The sequence below is a fragment of the Lipophrys pholis genome (assembly GCF_963383615.2).
Source record: "Lipophrys pholis genome assembly, chromosome: 8".
Taxonomy (NCBI): domain Eukaryota; kingdom Metazoa; phylum Chordata; class Actinopteri; order Blenniiformes; family Blenniidae; genus Lipophrys; species Lipophrys pholis.
Genome location: NC_137630.1, coordinates 29,265,564 through 29,280,011, shown reverse-complemented (window position 1 = coordinate 29,280,011; position 14,448 = coordinate 29,265,564). Strand labels below are relative to the sequence as shown.

The following is a 14,448-nucleotide window of genomic DNA, read 5'->3' as shown; positions in this document are numbered from 1 at the left end:
GTTAACAGGGGGTTAACAAGTCTCCATGTGCCGTATACAAAAAAACAAAAAAGAAGGGCCAAATACTGATTGTGTCAAGTTGTGAATATTGGTCCATGAAGTATGCGGACCTTGGAACTGCATAATCTCAAGGCAATACAGAGCAGACGGAGAATTTCTGCATACACTTTATCCCGAAGCAGTCAGGAAACAGTTTACTGTCACAAGTCGTAACACAATCCTCGGATAACGACGCAGGTTCGTAGGCATTTGCTTATTTCCGCTGGAATGAAATCAGTCAGAATCACAGTCCAGTAAAAGGCGAAAGTAGACATTTTTCTCTTCATGTTTCAAATGGTCATTTTGACACACACACAGACACTCAAGACACACAGAAAAAAATAATAATAAATCAGGAATGGACACGCAACTCTGAAAAAGAATAAAGAATAAAAAATAAAAAAAAAACATGCCTCGCAGCAACCAGTTTGGCAAGAAAAGCATCTTCTTACAGATCTTAAAAACCTCACAGTGAATAGTTACAGTATGCCCCTTTATGAAGATCAGCATTCAGTTACATGTGCTCACACACACACACACACACACACACACACACACACACACACACACACACACACACACACACACACACACACACACACACACACACACACACACACACACACACACACACACACACACACACACACACATATATAAAAAGTTTCAAAACAGTTTCAACAATCTCGCGCTCTGCAGTTCCTTCCTTCACTTTAATGCAGCTGCTCTTCTTCCTTCTTTTCTTAACTTCTCGTTTTGGCCTGAACCAGAAATACCCATCAGCGTTCAGCCTGAGCGTCCAGACCGAGTGGAATCACACAAAGAAGGCCCCGATAAGGTACGCGGGAGTCCAAGCCAAGGTGTTAGTGTCTTCTTCTTCTTTCTTTTTTTTTTATTTTTATTTGCGTACGTGTGCATATGTGTCCATGTGCAAGTCCACCAGAAAAATAAGGGATTATCTCCGTGGCTTTTTGCTCTCAAAAGATGAATAAATTACTTGAGGTTACTGTACATCCTAACAGAATCATTAGTGTGAGTTTCATATCAAACGTTTGTTCTTTGGTTATTTTTCATCCGTCATGGCGTCCTTGCATATTTTCAATTTACGAAACGTGTGTGTTTTTTTTGTTGTTGTTTTTTCACGAAAATAAATAATGACTCCGGGTGAAATGAACTTGTACTATTGCTCATTAACACAAGCGTCGCCGCTTCCGTCCGTAAGGCAACTGGGCTTCGGCATCTCTCGAGCGGCAAAGAGCCGTTCGAAGGACGACGGCCGACACGTGTGCGTCAAGGTCTGTGGCGGCCGCCTCCCGTCCCCGAGGAGCTCGTCCTCCAACCGTCTCTCTCTCTCTCTCTCTCGCTCTCTCTCTCTCTCTCTCTCTCTGCCTGGTCAGTGCAGTGGGAGTCGCTCAGCGGGCGGCCCGGCTGTCGCTAGCTGCCCGGGGGGCCGCTGGTGAGGAAGTAGGTGGTCATCTCCCCCTTCCCCTTCACCTTCACAAGACCTCGGCAGTCCAGCTGATAGCCGTTGTTGGCCAGCACGTGGTGCAAGTCTGTGGTCACCTAGGAGAGGACACAGACATCCGACACGCTGGATATGAGACATCCAAAACCCTTCTGAAGAGAAACAGGGTCAGTCCCAGTTTCACACAGAACGAGCTCCCTGAAAGCAAAACGACGGAGAGCAACAGCTTCGCCTCAAAACGTCGGGATGTATCTGACATTTATGGATTTGATTAAATATTCTAATAATCACACATATTTTGTTATTTTCATGACTTATAAGCTAAGAGAAAGACGGAGGAGGGAGCTGCGTGAGGAAAAGGAAGCTGACCATTATAACACTTTGTGCTCATTATTCCCACAAACACATCGACAACATATTTGGGGTTAACATCCCAGAATCCATTTCATGGGTGGAGTAATGGTGATAAGAATTAATATTCTCACTGACTTTAAATAAAAAAGCATGGCTCAGAGTGTCTTTATCTCTTGTTGATGAATGGAAATAAATCTTTTACGAATTAGATGTGATTGGAAAGTAGTTTTCTCTCAAATGAAAAGTTTCATGGAATTTAGGCAAAATGTCCCGAGCATGTTAAACCTGTAAACCTTTACTTCATTTGAATGTCAAGAGATGTTTAAATATTTACTGCGTCCTTCAATCTGTTCCGTATGATGTTTAATTTAATGTCATCTTTTAAAAATTTTACTTTAAATCAGGGGTGTCAAACGTTCGGCCCGTGGGTCAGAACCGACCCGCCAGAGTCCAATCCAGCCGCAAGAGGACATTTTCCAGCTGTGAGAAATTATGACATTAACTGCAATATATTTTCGACCACCAGGGGTATAACTCTTGTTTTTATTTTAGTTTGTACTATATGGTAAATCCAAAAAGATGCAGAAGTTGACTAATTCAATCTCCCACCTGGTCCCAAGTGTCCTTTAGCAAGAGACTGAACCCCAAGTTTCTCCCAACGGTGTGTGACAATGAGGCAGAGCTGCTGCCACCAGTGCTGAGTGTGTAAGTGTGTTTGTGTGTGAATGACTGTGTGAGTGAATGAGTGATGGGTGAAGAGAGCTCAGACTGCTGAAGTGCTGCTGAAAACAAAGAATATCAGTTGGGCTGAAGATGTTTACTGGTATCTTTTGGCAAGTTTAGTAAAAAAAATTTAAATAAAAGAAATTTTGATTATTCAATTCATCAGTGTTCATCACCACTGTGCTGCTCTTGTGAAGGGGATTTTTTAACTGTTAGAATTCCTCAACACAGCAATAGTTTAATATTAGCAGCTTAGCTTTGTTTAGTAATATTTCAACAGTAAATGTAATAGTTTTTCCACATTTTGGACCAAAAAGAAAACCCAAAAGGACATTTCCTTCTTTGATTATTTCATTGTTATTGTTGTTGTTATTATTATTATTATTATTCAATCGAAAACTTGATCATAACATTGACAATAAAGAATAAAATGGTCCTGCCAAGAATTTAAAACTGTATTGTGCAGTAACACATTACATTCAATAGATGGCAGCATTGTGCTGTCTTTGAAGGGTTCAGTCCATATGTGGGATTTTGTTTTTGGGGGGGGTGGGGGGTGGGGTGGGGTGGGGTGGTTGGGGGGGGGTGAGGCCTGTGCTTTAGAACATGTGAGCAAGCAACAGCTCCACATCTGTGAAAAAGGCTTTTCCTCTCCGAGGAACACGACACGACTCTTCACCCGTGCGGATGATAATATTGGGGTGGCGACGCAGCTTCTATAGGGGATTTAAAATTAGCAGTCTGTCCTCCCTGGGGAAGCATTAAAACACTATTTTTTTGTTGGAGAACAGCACGTACTGTGCAGAGAGGAAGTTTTTTTTTTGTTTTTTTTTGCTCAAGGGTACTTCTGCAGAGTGGATGCCTCAGCTTAAATCCTTAAGATGAAAGACTTTGCACTGTCTGCGTGTGCAGGATCAAGTTTCTGCTTTTCAGGACAGTTGAAATTTCCCGCTGAGTCAACAAACTATATTTGCCACGATGTGAGTTGAGGAGGAGGATCTCTGAGGTTTTGTTTTCATGATGACAATTTCAGAGCATCGTGACTAGTGTCGGTACTTTGAGTGAATGAGGAGCTGTAACTGGGAAGGGTACCTGGATGTAGTCTGGTACTCCTGTGCTGTCCATTCGGCTTGCCACGTTGACCGTGTTCCCCCAGATGTCATACTGCGGTTTCCTGGCTCCGATCACTCCCGCCACCACAGGACCCATGTTCAACCCTGAGAACAAACCACCCGGCGTAATCAACCCGCCCTTTTATCGGAGGTCATCAGGTGATGTTCCAGGGCCGATTCTCACGACTCACCTATCTTCATCTGGAAGTTGTTGAAGGAGTGCTCGTTGATGTACTTCATCTGCTCCCGCAGCCTCATGGCGTAGTCGGCCAGAGCCAGGATGTGCGAGCGGCCTTCTTTATCGTAGGTGGAGTCGTTGAGGCCGGACGCTGCCATGTAGGTGGAGCCGATGGTTTTGATTTTCTCCAGCTGACGGAACCTCTCCTCACTTATGATCTGAGGATGAGCAACCAGCGTTGTGTGAGAGGAGGAGGCCGTGGTTATGACGATGACGGAAATGCCTCGTTCAATAAATGTTTCCTTCTCTCATTGACACCCACCGGTCTCCCTCCTCACCTCATCGAAGTCTGCGATGATCTCGTTGAGCAGCCGGAGACACTCCACCCCCTCGTTGTTGGCCTCCAGCTCCACGTAGAATTCGGAGAAGTTGCTGATGGAGGCGAACATGACGGCGACGCACTCGCAGGACTGGTAATACAACTCGTCATTCCGACGCTCCCGCGCGAGAAAGTGGGCAGCCACGTCCTTGGGCAGGATGTTGTGGAGCAGGCGGCGGTTGTACGCCTGCAGCTCCTCCATCTCCTCCTTCTCCTCCGTGGCCTGGAGACGGACGGCGAGGGGAGAGGACGCTCAGTCACAGGTCAGGGGTTCAATGAATTACCAGTGTGAGGATCCAGATCAAATGATGAAAGCAGATAAAATGGCTTTAATTCTATTATTGATTTCATTCCAACAAAAAGACTCTTAGTGAATATAATGAAAATAAAACAGGTCCAACTGTTGCACAGCTTTATATCAAGACAAATCTGACCTATCAGAGTCCAGAATTGTGACTTGAAATTAAACATATAATGTGCAGCATGGGTTGTTTTTTTTTGGTCAATCAGGTGAGTTTCACAATCATTTCATGAGAGTTGGCAGCTCTGCTTTATGTAACATACATTCAGTCATGTTTATAGCTGTGAAGTACCTTTAATTGCAATGAAGCCTTTAAAAAATACTTTAAAAGAAGTTGAATTGTACATTTGTAAGGGGTATAACGTCGTAAAAAGAAGGCCAGTCAGCATTTAATTCACCTATGTCACAAAACTAAAAATTTTATGCGTTTACATGAAAAGTGCATCATTTAAGGGATAAGCAAAAATAAGCCTTGGCTTCTGCTGAGACCCATTTCGGCTACAGATTTATTAAAAAAAAAAAATATATATATATATATATATATATATCAGAAAAATATTATTCAAAAGTGTCAGTAATATGCACAAAGATAAGCATTGGTCAAAATGAGAATAAAGAGTGTACCAAGACTAACATAGAAACAATTTCCAAAATTACAGCTGAATGCATCTTTTCTGGTGAAAAACTGGAGAATGAAAGTTTGAAACTTCAAGCTGAAGCAGCTCCATTCCACCAAAGAGTTTATCCTCAGAGAAAAGAAACTCATCGATATATTTCACATAACGTCTGTCTGTGAGGTTCCCCTCAACTTTTTCTAGTAACTGATCAGCAGGAGGTCGCTGAGGTTTACAATGACAAAACAGAAGTGGTTTTGGCACCACTGAACGAGAGGAAGGGAATATTCTTACATCGTATCCTGCATTGATTTATACTTACATTTTAGATGTGCATACAAATTCGTAATGAGATAAATAAAATGTCTAACTCTTAACATCCCATATGAATTTGGTTTGCACATGTTACAAGTCTTTAAAAAAAGATCCGAATCCATTTCTTTCTTCTTCTTTTTTTTTTTTTTTTTAATTTTAGTATAAGTGGAGTGGTGTATTTCTACTCCACAAGTCAACAGATCCTGAGTGGAAACGATCCAGTCATTTACCTGCAGTTTCCAGAGGAAGTCGAGGCGTGCCGTGGACTCCACCTGCTGGCCGTGCAGGTAGAGCGCCAAAACAAACACCGTCAGGATAATGGGAGTCATGACCTTCAGGTAAACCTTAGGCACGTTCTCCAGGCTGTGAGGGAGAAACGACAGTCAGGACTCAAACGTCCTGATGAACGGATGAACGAATCGAAGTGAGAACTACCTACCACTGTTCAGCAGTTTCATTGAAACTGAATCTGGAAAACAAATAGGAGAAATCAGGGGCACAAACCAGATTTGGGTCACTGGAAATTAAGTCATACGAAACACACAACCACTCACTGTTGCAGGGACTCGTTAACAGGTGATAATTGCCTGAAGGAAAAAAAAAAAAAAAAAAAGCACAGACGCAAGAATTAGGAGAAAAGTAGGTGTTTTATAATCTACTGTAAGCCTCATCGTAAAAAAAAAGTAGGTCAATATTAATAAACTCCAGCACCGCTACACAGACGGCGGAGTATCGGGGTAGGAAGTGTGTACTCACAGGGTGTTGGCGATGACCAGCAGGTCGGCGTTGTCGAACAGGGCCACCTGAGGCCACTCCACCAGCAGCAGGAAGGTGAGCTGGATGAAGAGCATCAGAGCCAGCTTCCCGATGCTGCTGATGTGGAGGAACACAGAGCAGGCCAGCAGGGTCAGCAGAACGCTGTAGCTGAAATACTGCGGCACGGAGGAGACAGTGGGGGGAGGAGGAGGAGGAGGAGGAGGAGGAGGAGGAAGGTTCAGGGTGAAAACTCCAATGTACTTTTCGGGCACTCAGGAAAGAGAAACGGGAGCACGCCGACACGCACCTGCGCTCCACAAGAGCAAACAGTAAGAGACGCAACGCGGTGGAAAACGTGGCGGGACTGACCTCGGGGAAATGGCAGGGCTCGACCTCGCTTCTGCACAGAGTCAGGCCGTCCTCTGCGCTCCTGGTCAGGTTGTGCAGCAGGCAGAGAGTCACCGACTCGTTTGTGTTCAGCTGTTTGGCCACGCAGGCCCTCAAGTCCTCTCTGCTGCAGGTAAACTGGCAGGGAATGAAGTAGTTTAATGGTCAGTGGGGAAGACCAGGAAACAGACATTCATATTCATATATTCTAGAAAGCCTTTATATTTCTAGTCTGTTGAGCTTGAGTCATTAGCGTTTCATATCGCAAACTTCCCTGATCAGCCTCCAAAGTCTGTTTGTGTTGGGACTGCATGTTCTCCCTGAGCGTTAAGGGTATTTTTTGACTCTGGAATGCACACTGACTAAGATATATTCCGATCTTATACATGTTCATACTCCTGTTTTATCACTGAGGTCAGCAAATCAGATGGTCTTTCATGTTCCAAGATCCAGATTAAAAATTAGAGGTGACCGTGCCTTTTCCTGCGGCTGCGCCCCGCCTGTGGAATCGTTTGCCTCTTTCCATTAGAACCACTCGTTCTCTTGAGTATCTCAAATGTCGACTCAAGACACACATGTACTCGCTGGCTTTTAACACCAACTGAGCACAGTAATAATTTCTCTCACAAAAAGGAGACATGTGAGCATTTTTGACGATTACCATCAATTTCCGCCTCACGACCGACGATACACGGGAGGAAACGTGAAGTCTAGTCACACAGCTCTAAGAGAAGCACAACAGACCGGTCTGTGTGTCACTGCACATACAAGAGAAGGTCATGTAGTGTTGATGCACACGGGAAACTATGACTGTGAAAATAAACAAGATTTCCGCAAATTATGACGCCCTCCTTCAGCAAACTGGACTTTGTTTAAAGTAAATATCATTAAGCTGCTTCTTATTACAGGAGCGTCCACAGGAAGTAAATACAACCTACATTATAAATAGATTCAAACCTGTTTAAACAAAACTCATTGCGCCAACAATAACTTTGTGCAAAATATTCTATTTAATCATTTGATCCAAAATGAGGCAGATCCACCTTTACTTCCTTTACTTCAACGTGTGAGTCACTCTAACACTGCTTGTTATTATAAATTACCCGCTTTACAATAGAGGAAAGGAGTGTCGAAGACTAATACTCCTTTTTTAAATTGCGGTGTAAGAAGCAGGCATTCTGGTCAGCTGTATAAAATATGTACACATTTCTCAGGCAATTAATAAAACTCAATCAAAATACACTTTAGTGAGCAAATTTTTACAGTCAAAAACTAAATATAGATCAAAAGGTATTAGTGTTAATTCAAGTAGTGTGTGGCTCCAAAGCAGATGACGATGTAACAGTATTTAACGTCAGTAACTCCTGATTCAAGCCCCGGACCTCACCATGTTAGCAAAAGAAGAAACGAAGACGAGGAGGATGGCGAAGACGCCCACCAACGTGCTGTTTGCTCGAGACTGGACGATCTTCCTGGATACCGTCTGCAGGGCAGCTGGGAAGAGCTTCAACAGGCAGATAACAAAGAGTTAATGCCATTAGGGACGCTGTAATAAAGACTGAAGAGATGAATCATATCAGCGGTGAAAGCGGCGTTTCTTACTGTGATGCAGGAGTAGATGGCACAGACGAAGAGGATGTTGGCCAGGATGACAAAGATGGAAATGTAGAGACCGACCATCAGTACTGTGCTGTGGAAGAGAAAACAGGCTCATTAGGAGTCACAAGTCCCATTAAGTCCTCGTAAACGAATCAGGACCACGACAAGTTGAGCGTGACCGACAAGGGCGACTTGTCAGGGAAGAGAGCGACTCACTTTGGAAAAACGATTCTCTGAATGAAAGCGATGAAACAGAAGACGAGAAGCGTGCAGGCCACGTATCCCCCGAAACGGTCGTCCACCTTCTTGGAGTACTAAAAGGAGAAAACCAAGTGGCACAACAGGTCGGCGACCAGATTATATTTGAGAGTTTTGCTGGATTTGGAACCATTTCTGACGCACCTTCTTCTCGAGGTCGACGGTCTGAAAGGTGAGCAGAAACTTCTTGACGTGATCTTTCCGCAGCTGGTCGATGCTGCGTGCGTCGATGGCCCGTCCGAGGAACTCGTCCACCTCGTCCTCGGGGTTCAGCGTCTCCTGTGTACAGCGGCTGTGAGGCACACGGAACAACAGGTCATCGTTTCTGTTTATCTCTGGGGAGTCGGCCCGCGACTCGGACGGGCTGCATGAGTCAGAGCTAATGTGGAATTAATGCTGTGTAGGATCTGACCGCGTTTAAAAAAACAACAAAAAAACCTAAACAACAACAACAACAGTGGGCTGAAAAGCAACAGCGACGGTAAACCACTAATAACAAAAGCATGCCCACACACAAGAACAGAGCGCAACACTCACTTCTCTTTACTGGATGCTGCATCGATGCCCTGTGGAAACCAAAAAAGACAGAGTAAGAATAAAAAAAGGAGAAGAAGAAGGAGAGATCATCATGTAGACACAGTACAAATGCAAAATAGACAGAGACTCAGACATCTGCACAGCTAATCCCTGTGAGCCAGACTGATGTTTTAATTAATGCTCGCAGGCTTCAAATTACACCCTCTTTGCCCCGAGGGCGCAAACCCTCAGAGATGGAAAGGACAAAAGGAGGAGGGGAGGGAAAAGGAGGGAAAGAAAATATAAAAAATTACACTTTTACCACAGAGAAAGTGAGAAAGGAAACATCTGCAGCCGCATCAGTCAACATGAACCCTGACGTGACACCCTCTTGTCGGTGTGGAGCTCTGCCAGCAGCTCTGTGAGGCTGCATGTTTATCATGTGACCACATTAACAGTAACGTCCAACGATCCCGGTTCTCTGCGCTGCATGTGTTTTTTTTAAGATGTCCACTGCCCCTGATTCAGATTAATGAGTTGTAATCAAACGCGGTCGGAGCGAATAACAACTCATTCATTTGAATTAGGTTTGTTGGATCCATCCATCTGGAGTGGACGTCTCCGAGGCGTGTAACCTTGAAAACACGTGAAAACAATCATTGCTGAAGTGCGGGCAGCATGTAAGTTTATCAGGACGACTTTTACTTCTGCATACGTGCCGGGCGTGTTCTCTAAAAGACGACATCGGAGGAAATCTGTGGGGGAAAGAGCGTTCGGTAGCACTGCTAGTACCTATTTTTATAATGAATGAACTGGGTTACAATAAAATTACATGCAGGTGGGATTATCTGGGCTAATTTTGGTTTAGTTTTTAATTCAATTCAAACAAAATACTCGAGAAGAATAGATTTGACTTTTTTTTCCCTCCACTCCGAGATTGTCCGTGCTTCATGTAGTTTGAGTTTCGCGTGAAGAGATCAACAGTGGAAAAGCTGAGGAGGCACTGCGCTTCATCTCACCATCTTCTTGTAGACTTTAGACTCCTTGGTTCTGGAGAAGGATCTATCGGGAACCCACCGGGGCATCAGTCCCTCCGCAGAATTAGCGCGCACCCGCTGCATCTTGGCCATCATGGCTTTCTCCTCCTTCTGGAAGTGAAGAGATCCCAGCAGGGTGCATGCTTTGAGAAACGAGGTCTTCAGTGCCAGGTGAGAATCCATTATACTGTTTGTGTCAAATATGGCACCAGTGTGATTTTCAGGAACACGTCCGTGCGTCTGCGTGTGTTTTGACCATGCACTAACCCTTTTCTGGCTGCAGCCCAGCACCAAGAAGGTTTCGATATTGTTCTCCTTCAGGTAAGCGTTCCTCTCCCCCCCGAATCCCGGCTCCACCTCGTAGTCTCCGTTCAGATACTGCAGCGTGGCTTTAGTGATGTGGATTCGTCTACACACACACACACACACACACACACACACACACACACACACACACACACACACACACACACACACACACACACACACACACACACACACACACACACACGATTTACAGATTGCCCTCAGTAAGCAGCAGGTGGGGGGGGGGGGGGGGGGGGGGGTTAAAGAGGTGGACTCACCCAGCCTTTCCCCCGGCCTCCATTTGGTTGGCGAGCGTCACGTCGTTGGACCAGACGTCAAACTGCCACTTGCGTAGGCCGAGGACCCCACAGTGAACGCGCCCGCTGTGAATGCCCACCCGCATGTTCACGTTAACTCCTGTCACCTCTCTCACCAGCCTGGAGATGCACACACACACACACACACACACACACACACACACACACACACACACACACACACACACACACACACACACACACACACACACACACACACACACACACACACACACACACACACACACACACACACACACACACACTGCTGTCAAAGAACCAGTGTCACTGCAATAACAGAGCCTTCACTTATAGTGTGTGTGTGTGTCTCTGCGTGTGTCCCACTCACGAGATGGCTTCGATCATGTCCACTCCCATCTCCACGCAGCAGTGGGCGTGGTCAGCGCGCGGCTCGGGCAACCCAGACACGCAGTAGTAACAATCCCCAAGAATCTTAATACGCAGGCAGTGATTCTCCTGCACATTAAACACACACACACACACACACACACACACACACACACACACACACACACACACACACACACACACACACACACACACACACACACACACACACACACACACACACACACACACACACACACACACACACACACACACACACACACACACACACACACACACACACACACACACACACACACAATGCAGAACAAAAAAGGTACACTTTAATTTCCAGCTCATTCGCAGCATGCCTATGTCACATAGATGCATAATTTAGATGACACATCAGCCTCTAATTGTCCAAGTCTAATTGGTGTGTTACACAATCCTTGAGTATCCACCCACCCCGGCAAGTGCTTCATATTGGCTTTGTCACACTAACAAGTGAAGGCTGCAGACTGTGGAGTTACGTAAAGAAGACGTGGTTCAGGCTCACCGAGGCCAGCTTGTCGAAGCGGGCGAACAGCTCGTTCAGTGTCATGACCAGCTCCTGAGCCGTGCACTGGGACGCCAGGCTGGTGAAGCCCTCGATGTCTGCAAACAGGATGCTGCGGGAGGGGCGAAGGTGGGGAGAGGTTAACCAAAACAGACATGGCGCGGCAACGGAGAGATAAAAAAGGAGACAGAGAAGGGGATCAATCAATAAAGTACAGGGTCAGTCAGCATGGTCTAACACCTCCCTGCTCCTCCACTGTCCAGCTGCCATGAGGGAGGGAGGGAGGGAGAGCGAGAGAGAGAGAGGGAGGGAGGGACACAGGCATTTGTTCAGCTCTGGCTCTCATCAACTTAACCGATGTAGGTCACCTCCTCCAGCCCTTCCCTCTGAGAACCCCCCCCCCATCCCCCTGTCTGCATGCCTTTCATTGCTAACTTTTGATAGTAATGAAAGGCGAGGATCAACAACAGCACACAGACGCGACTTCCTACCGATGGCGACAGATGGCGCTGTGCGTCCCGAGAGGTCATCCACTGGGGGAGGTCTGGAGTGTGAAGCCATGATGCACTCATCCAAATATGAAAGTATTAGACAACTTCTGACCAAACATGTTTTCTCCCTTATGTTTAGTGGCACTTCATAGAGTGGATGAGAGCTGGATTTTTACTTTGGCTTGCCACTGCAAAGAACGTTGCTGAAACAACTTTATAAAATGATGGTAACTAATCAAAATAAGCCGAAGATGTTAATTATATTTCAGAGTGATGAAAAATAATCATCTGACCTCAGTGAGGTCTTATACACAATCCATACAGCTTATTCTGAGGCGAGACTGGATTGGTTCTTTTTCTTGCCTATATTCCCCATTTCTTATTTTTATTCTATTTTGAATGACATAATTTGTCTATATTTTCTACTATTTTATTTTTGGTGATATATGTCCAAGGCAACAGAAAATTTCCACTGTGCGCCTGTACAGCAGAATTGACAATAAAGCTTACTTTGACTTTACGTTTTTTTTTTTATAATCACGTTTCAATAATATGCGCTGCAAAGTGCATCATCACTGTACTGGACTGAGGTTAGGTCAAGACATTAGAAAATATATTTATGGATAAATCCTTTGAAAAAAGATTAAAAATGTTAATTTTACCGATTAAATTGCGACACATTAGACATCTGTCTGAAGGACACAGACCATTAATGGGTCTGATTTACCAAAGTCGATGATTTGCTGCTGTTTTGTGCACAACTGGCCTGAGATCGGCGAGGGACAAAGACAGCAGGTTTTAGTCTTGTGTTGCATTCAGGGAAGCGGACTGTAAGTTTACACCTCGATGGAGCCGCGGTGTTGCAACAGATTGTTCCACTAAGTACATCACCTGCATCTATGTGGGTCACCTCTGACAATGCATTCCTGCTGCAACCTCGATTCACCGTGAAGCGTAACTGAACAGCACCGCTTGGCCTAATGGCGACAGGCTCAATCACCCACCCGTACCCAGTAAAAACCACTCAGATCCACCGGAGAATGTCGAGACACGAGGCCAACAAACTTTCCATTTGCTACAGAAAGCACAGCAGTGTGCCGAAGTCAATATCGTTACTGCAGCCGGTGCTGTCAGTGTCAATAAGCAACAACATGCATAATACATGCTGTCAGGGAAATAGCTGTTAGAGTGACTCTGTAACTGACACATCAGTCAGTGGAGTGAGGTCAAAGCCACGGATGTTCACTGTGACAGCGAAGTAAGCAAGTACGAGTGTCAGGGTGGAAGGAGGGAGGAGCCGGACGCCGACTCCAGGCTTCAAAACCAAAAGCCATATGATAACGTGAAAAAGAAGAGTCCAAACAAAAGCAGCCTTTTAGGTGTATTACCTGCTGCGCTGTTTAACTGCATGTTGCCAACCTCCACTGAATCAGTTGGCAACTGCAACAGCGTGCCTCAATATGCAAGAATAAAAACCTCCTCCAGGTACGCTGCTGTTGCCCTCAGGACATGAGTAAGTAAAGCGAACCATAAACCAGTAACGTTTATGTACACAGAAGAGGTTTGATATGAACGTTAACAGACAGTATGGACCAGTGCCAGCGGTCCACCTCAATAGGGGAGTCTATTGCTTGAGTCTACCACCAACTTTCAACTTTTTCTGCTGAATTTCTATTGGTTGTAGATCGTAGCAGCTGCAATGTAGTAAGATGGAGACATTTCTGTCACAAGAGTAACTCGGCCTACATTTGATCAACATTCAATATAAGATCAAGGTTTTAATGTCACAATGAGAGAGATCGGGATAAGAAATGCACAGCGGCCCCCTTTATACGACAACGTTTCAAATAAAAACGACTTGATTTTCTGTTTTCGATTCAGAAAAGTTTCACGTTTACTCGGCAACGTTCTGAAAAATATGTTACTTTACACTGCCAGGCAACGAGTGGATGCTGCGGTTTGTTTTTGTAATGAACCTACAAACACAAGCAGCAGAGAAGAATACGATATAGACACTAACAATGGGAATAAACTGACATTCGTATGAACAGACGACGAAGCTGGATCGTTATTAGTGACGGTCAACTATAAAACTACCAAGTCCCAGGAGAAGATGGACTGGGAGTCATGACACCACGGAGGAAACCTTATTCTGATTGTCCTTCTACTGAGCACGTGCAGAGGAACTATTTACTACGACGCTGGTAGCAAGCGTTAAAGTAGAGTTTTTCCGGGACTGCGAGCACCGTTGTCATGGAAACGAACACCCAAAAACGCGACAAAGGTTTTGCGTTTTAACTTGAAATCGTCGCCGTGTATACAGGCCCTTATATGAACAGAGGAAAGTCGGCGGGTATTCAAGGTACAGGTGGATACAATCAATGTAACCTGGAAGAG

General features: G+C 45.1%; 1 protein-coding gene across 1 annotated transcript in view; it reads right to left on the bottom strand.

Annotated features, from left to right (window-relative positions):
* Nucleotides 1–943: 943 nt before the first annotated feature.
* The window catches only part of LOC308112870 (adenylate cyclase type 6-like), a 34,161-nt gene continuing 20,656 nt past the window's right edge, over nucleotides 944–14,448 (bottom strand). The window contains exons 6-24 of the mRNA XM_080468647.1: nucleotides 11,561–11,672; nucleotides 11,006–11,133; nucleotides 10,618–10,776; nucleotides 10,301–10,442; nucleotides 10,016–10,144; nucleotides 9,018–9,046; nucleotides 8,625–8,772; nucleotides 8,439–8,536; nucleotides 8,226–8,313; nucleotides 8,011–8,127; nucleotides 6,606–6,761; nucleotides 6,237–6,412; nucleotides 6,035–6,067; nucleotides 5,920–5,949; nucleotides 5,711–5,843; nucleotides 4,210–4,473; nucleotides 3,885–4,089; nucleotides 3,674–3,798; nucleotides 944–1,602 (exon numbers count right to left, since the gene is read on the bottom strand). Of these exons, the coding sequence (XP_080324773.1) occupies nucleotides 1,474–1,602; nucleotides 3,674–3,798; nucleotides 3,885–4,089; nucleotides 4,210–4,473; nucleotides 5,711–5,843; nucleotides 5,920–5,949; nucleotides 6,035–6,067; nucleotides 6,237–6,412; nucleotides 6,606–6,761; nucleotides 8,011–8,127; nucleotides 8,226–8,313; nucleotides 8,439–8,536; nucleotides 8,625–8,772; nucleotides 9,018–9,046; nucleotides 10,016–10,144; nucleotides 10,301–10,442; nucleotides 10,618–10,776; nucleotides 11,006–11,133; nucleotides 11,561–11,672 (2,401 nt within the window). The 3' untranslated portion in view covers nucleotides 944–1,473. The remainder of the gene's footprint in view (nucleotides 1,603–3,673; nucleotides 3,799–3,884; nucleotides 4,090–4,209; nucleotides 4,474–5,710; nucleotides 5,844–5,919; nucleotides 5,950–6,034; nucleotides 6,068–6,236; nucleotides 6,413–6,605; nucleotides 6,762–8,010; nucleotides 8,128–8,225; nucleotides 8,314–8,438; nucleotides 8,537–8,624; nucleotides 8,773–9,017; nucleotides 9,047–10,015; nucleotides 10,145–10,300; nucleotides 10,443–10,617; nucleotides 10,777–11,005; nucleotides 11,134–11,560; nucleotides 11,673–14,448) is intronic.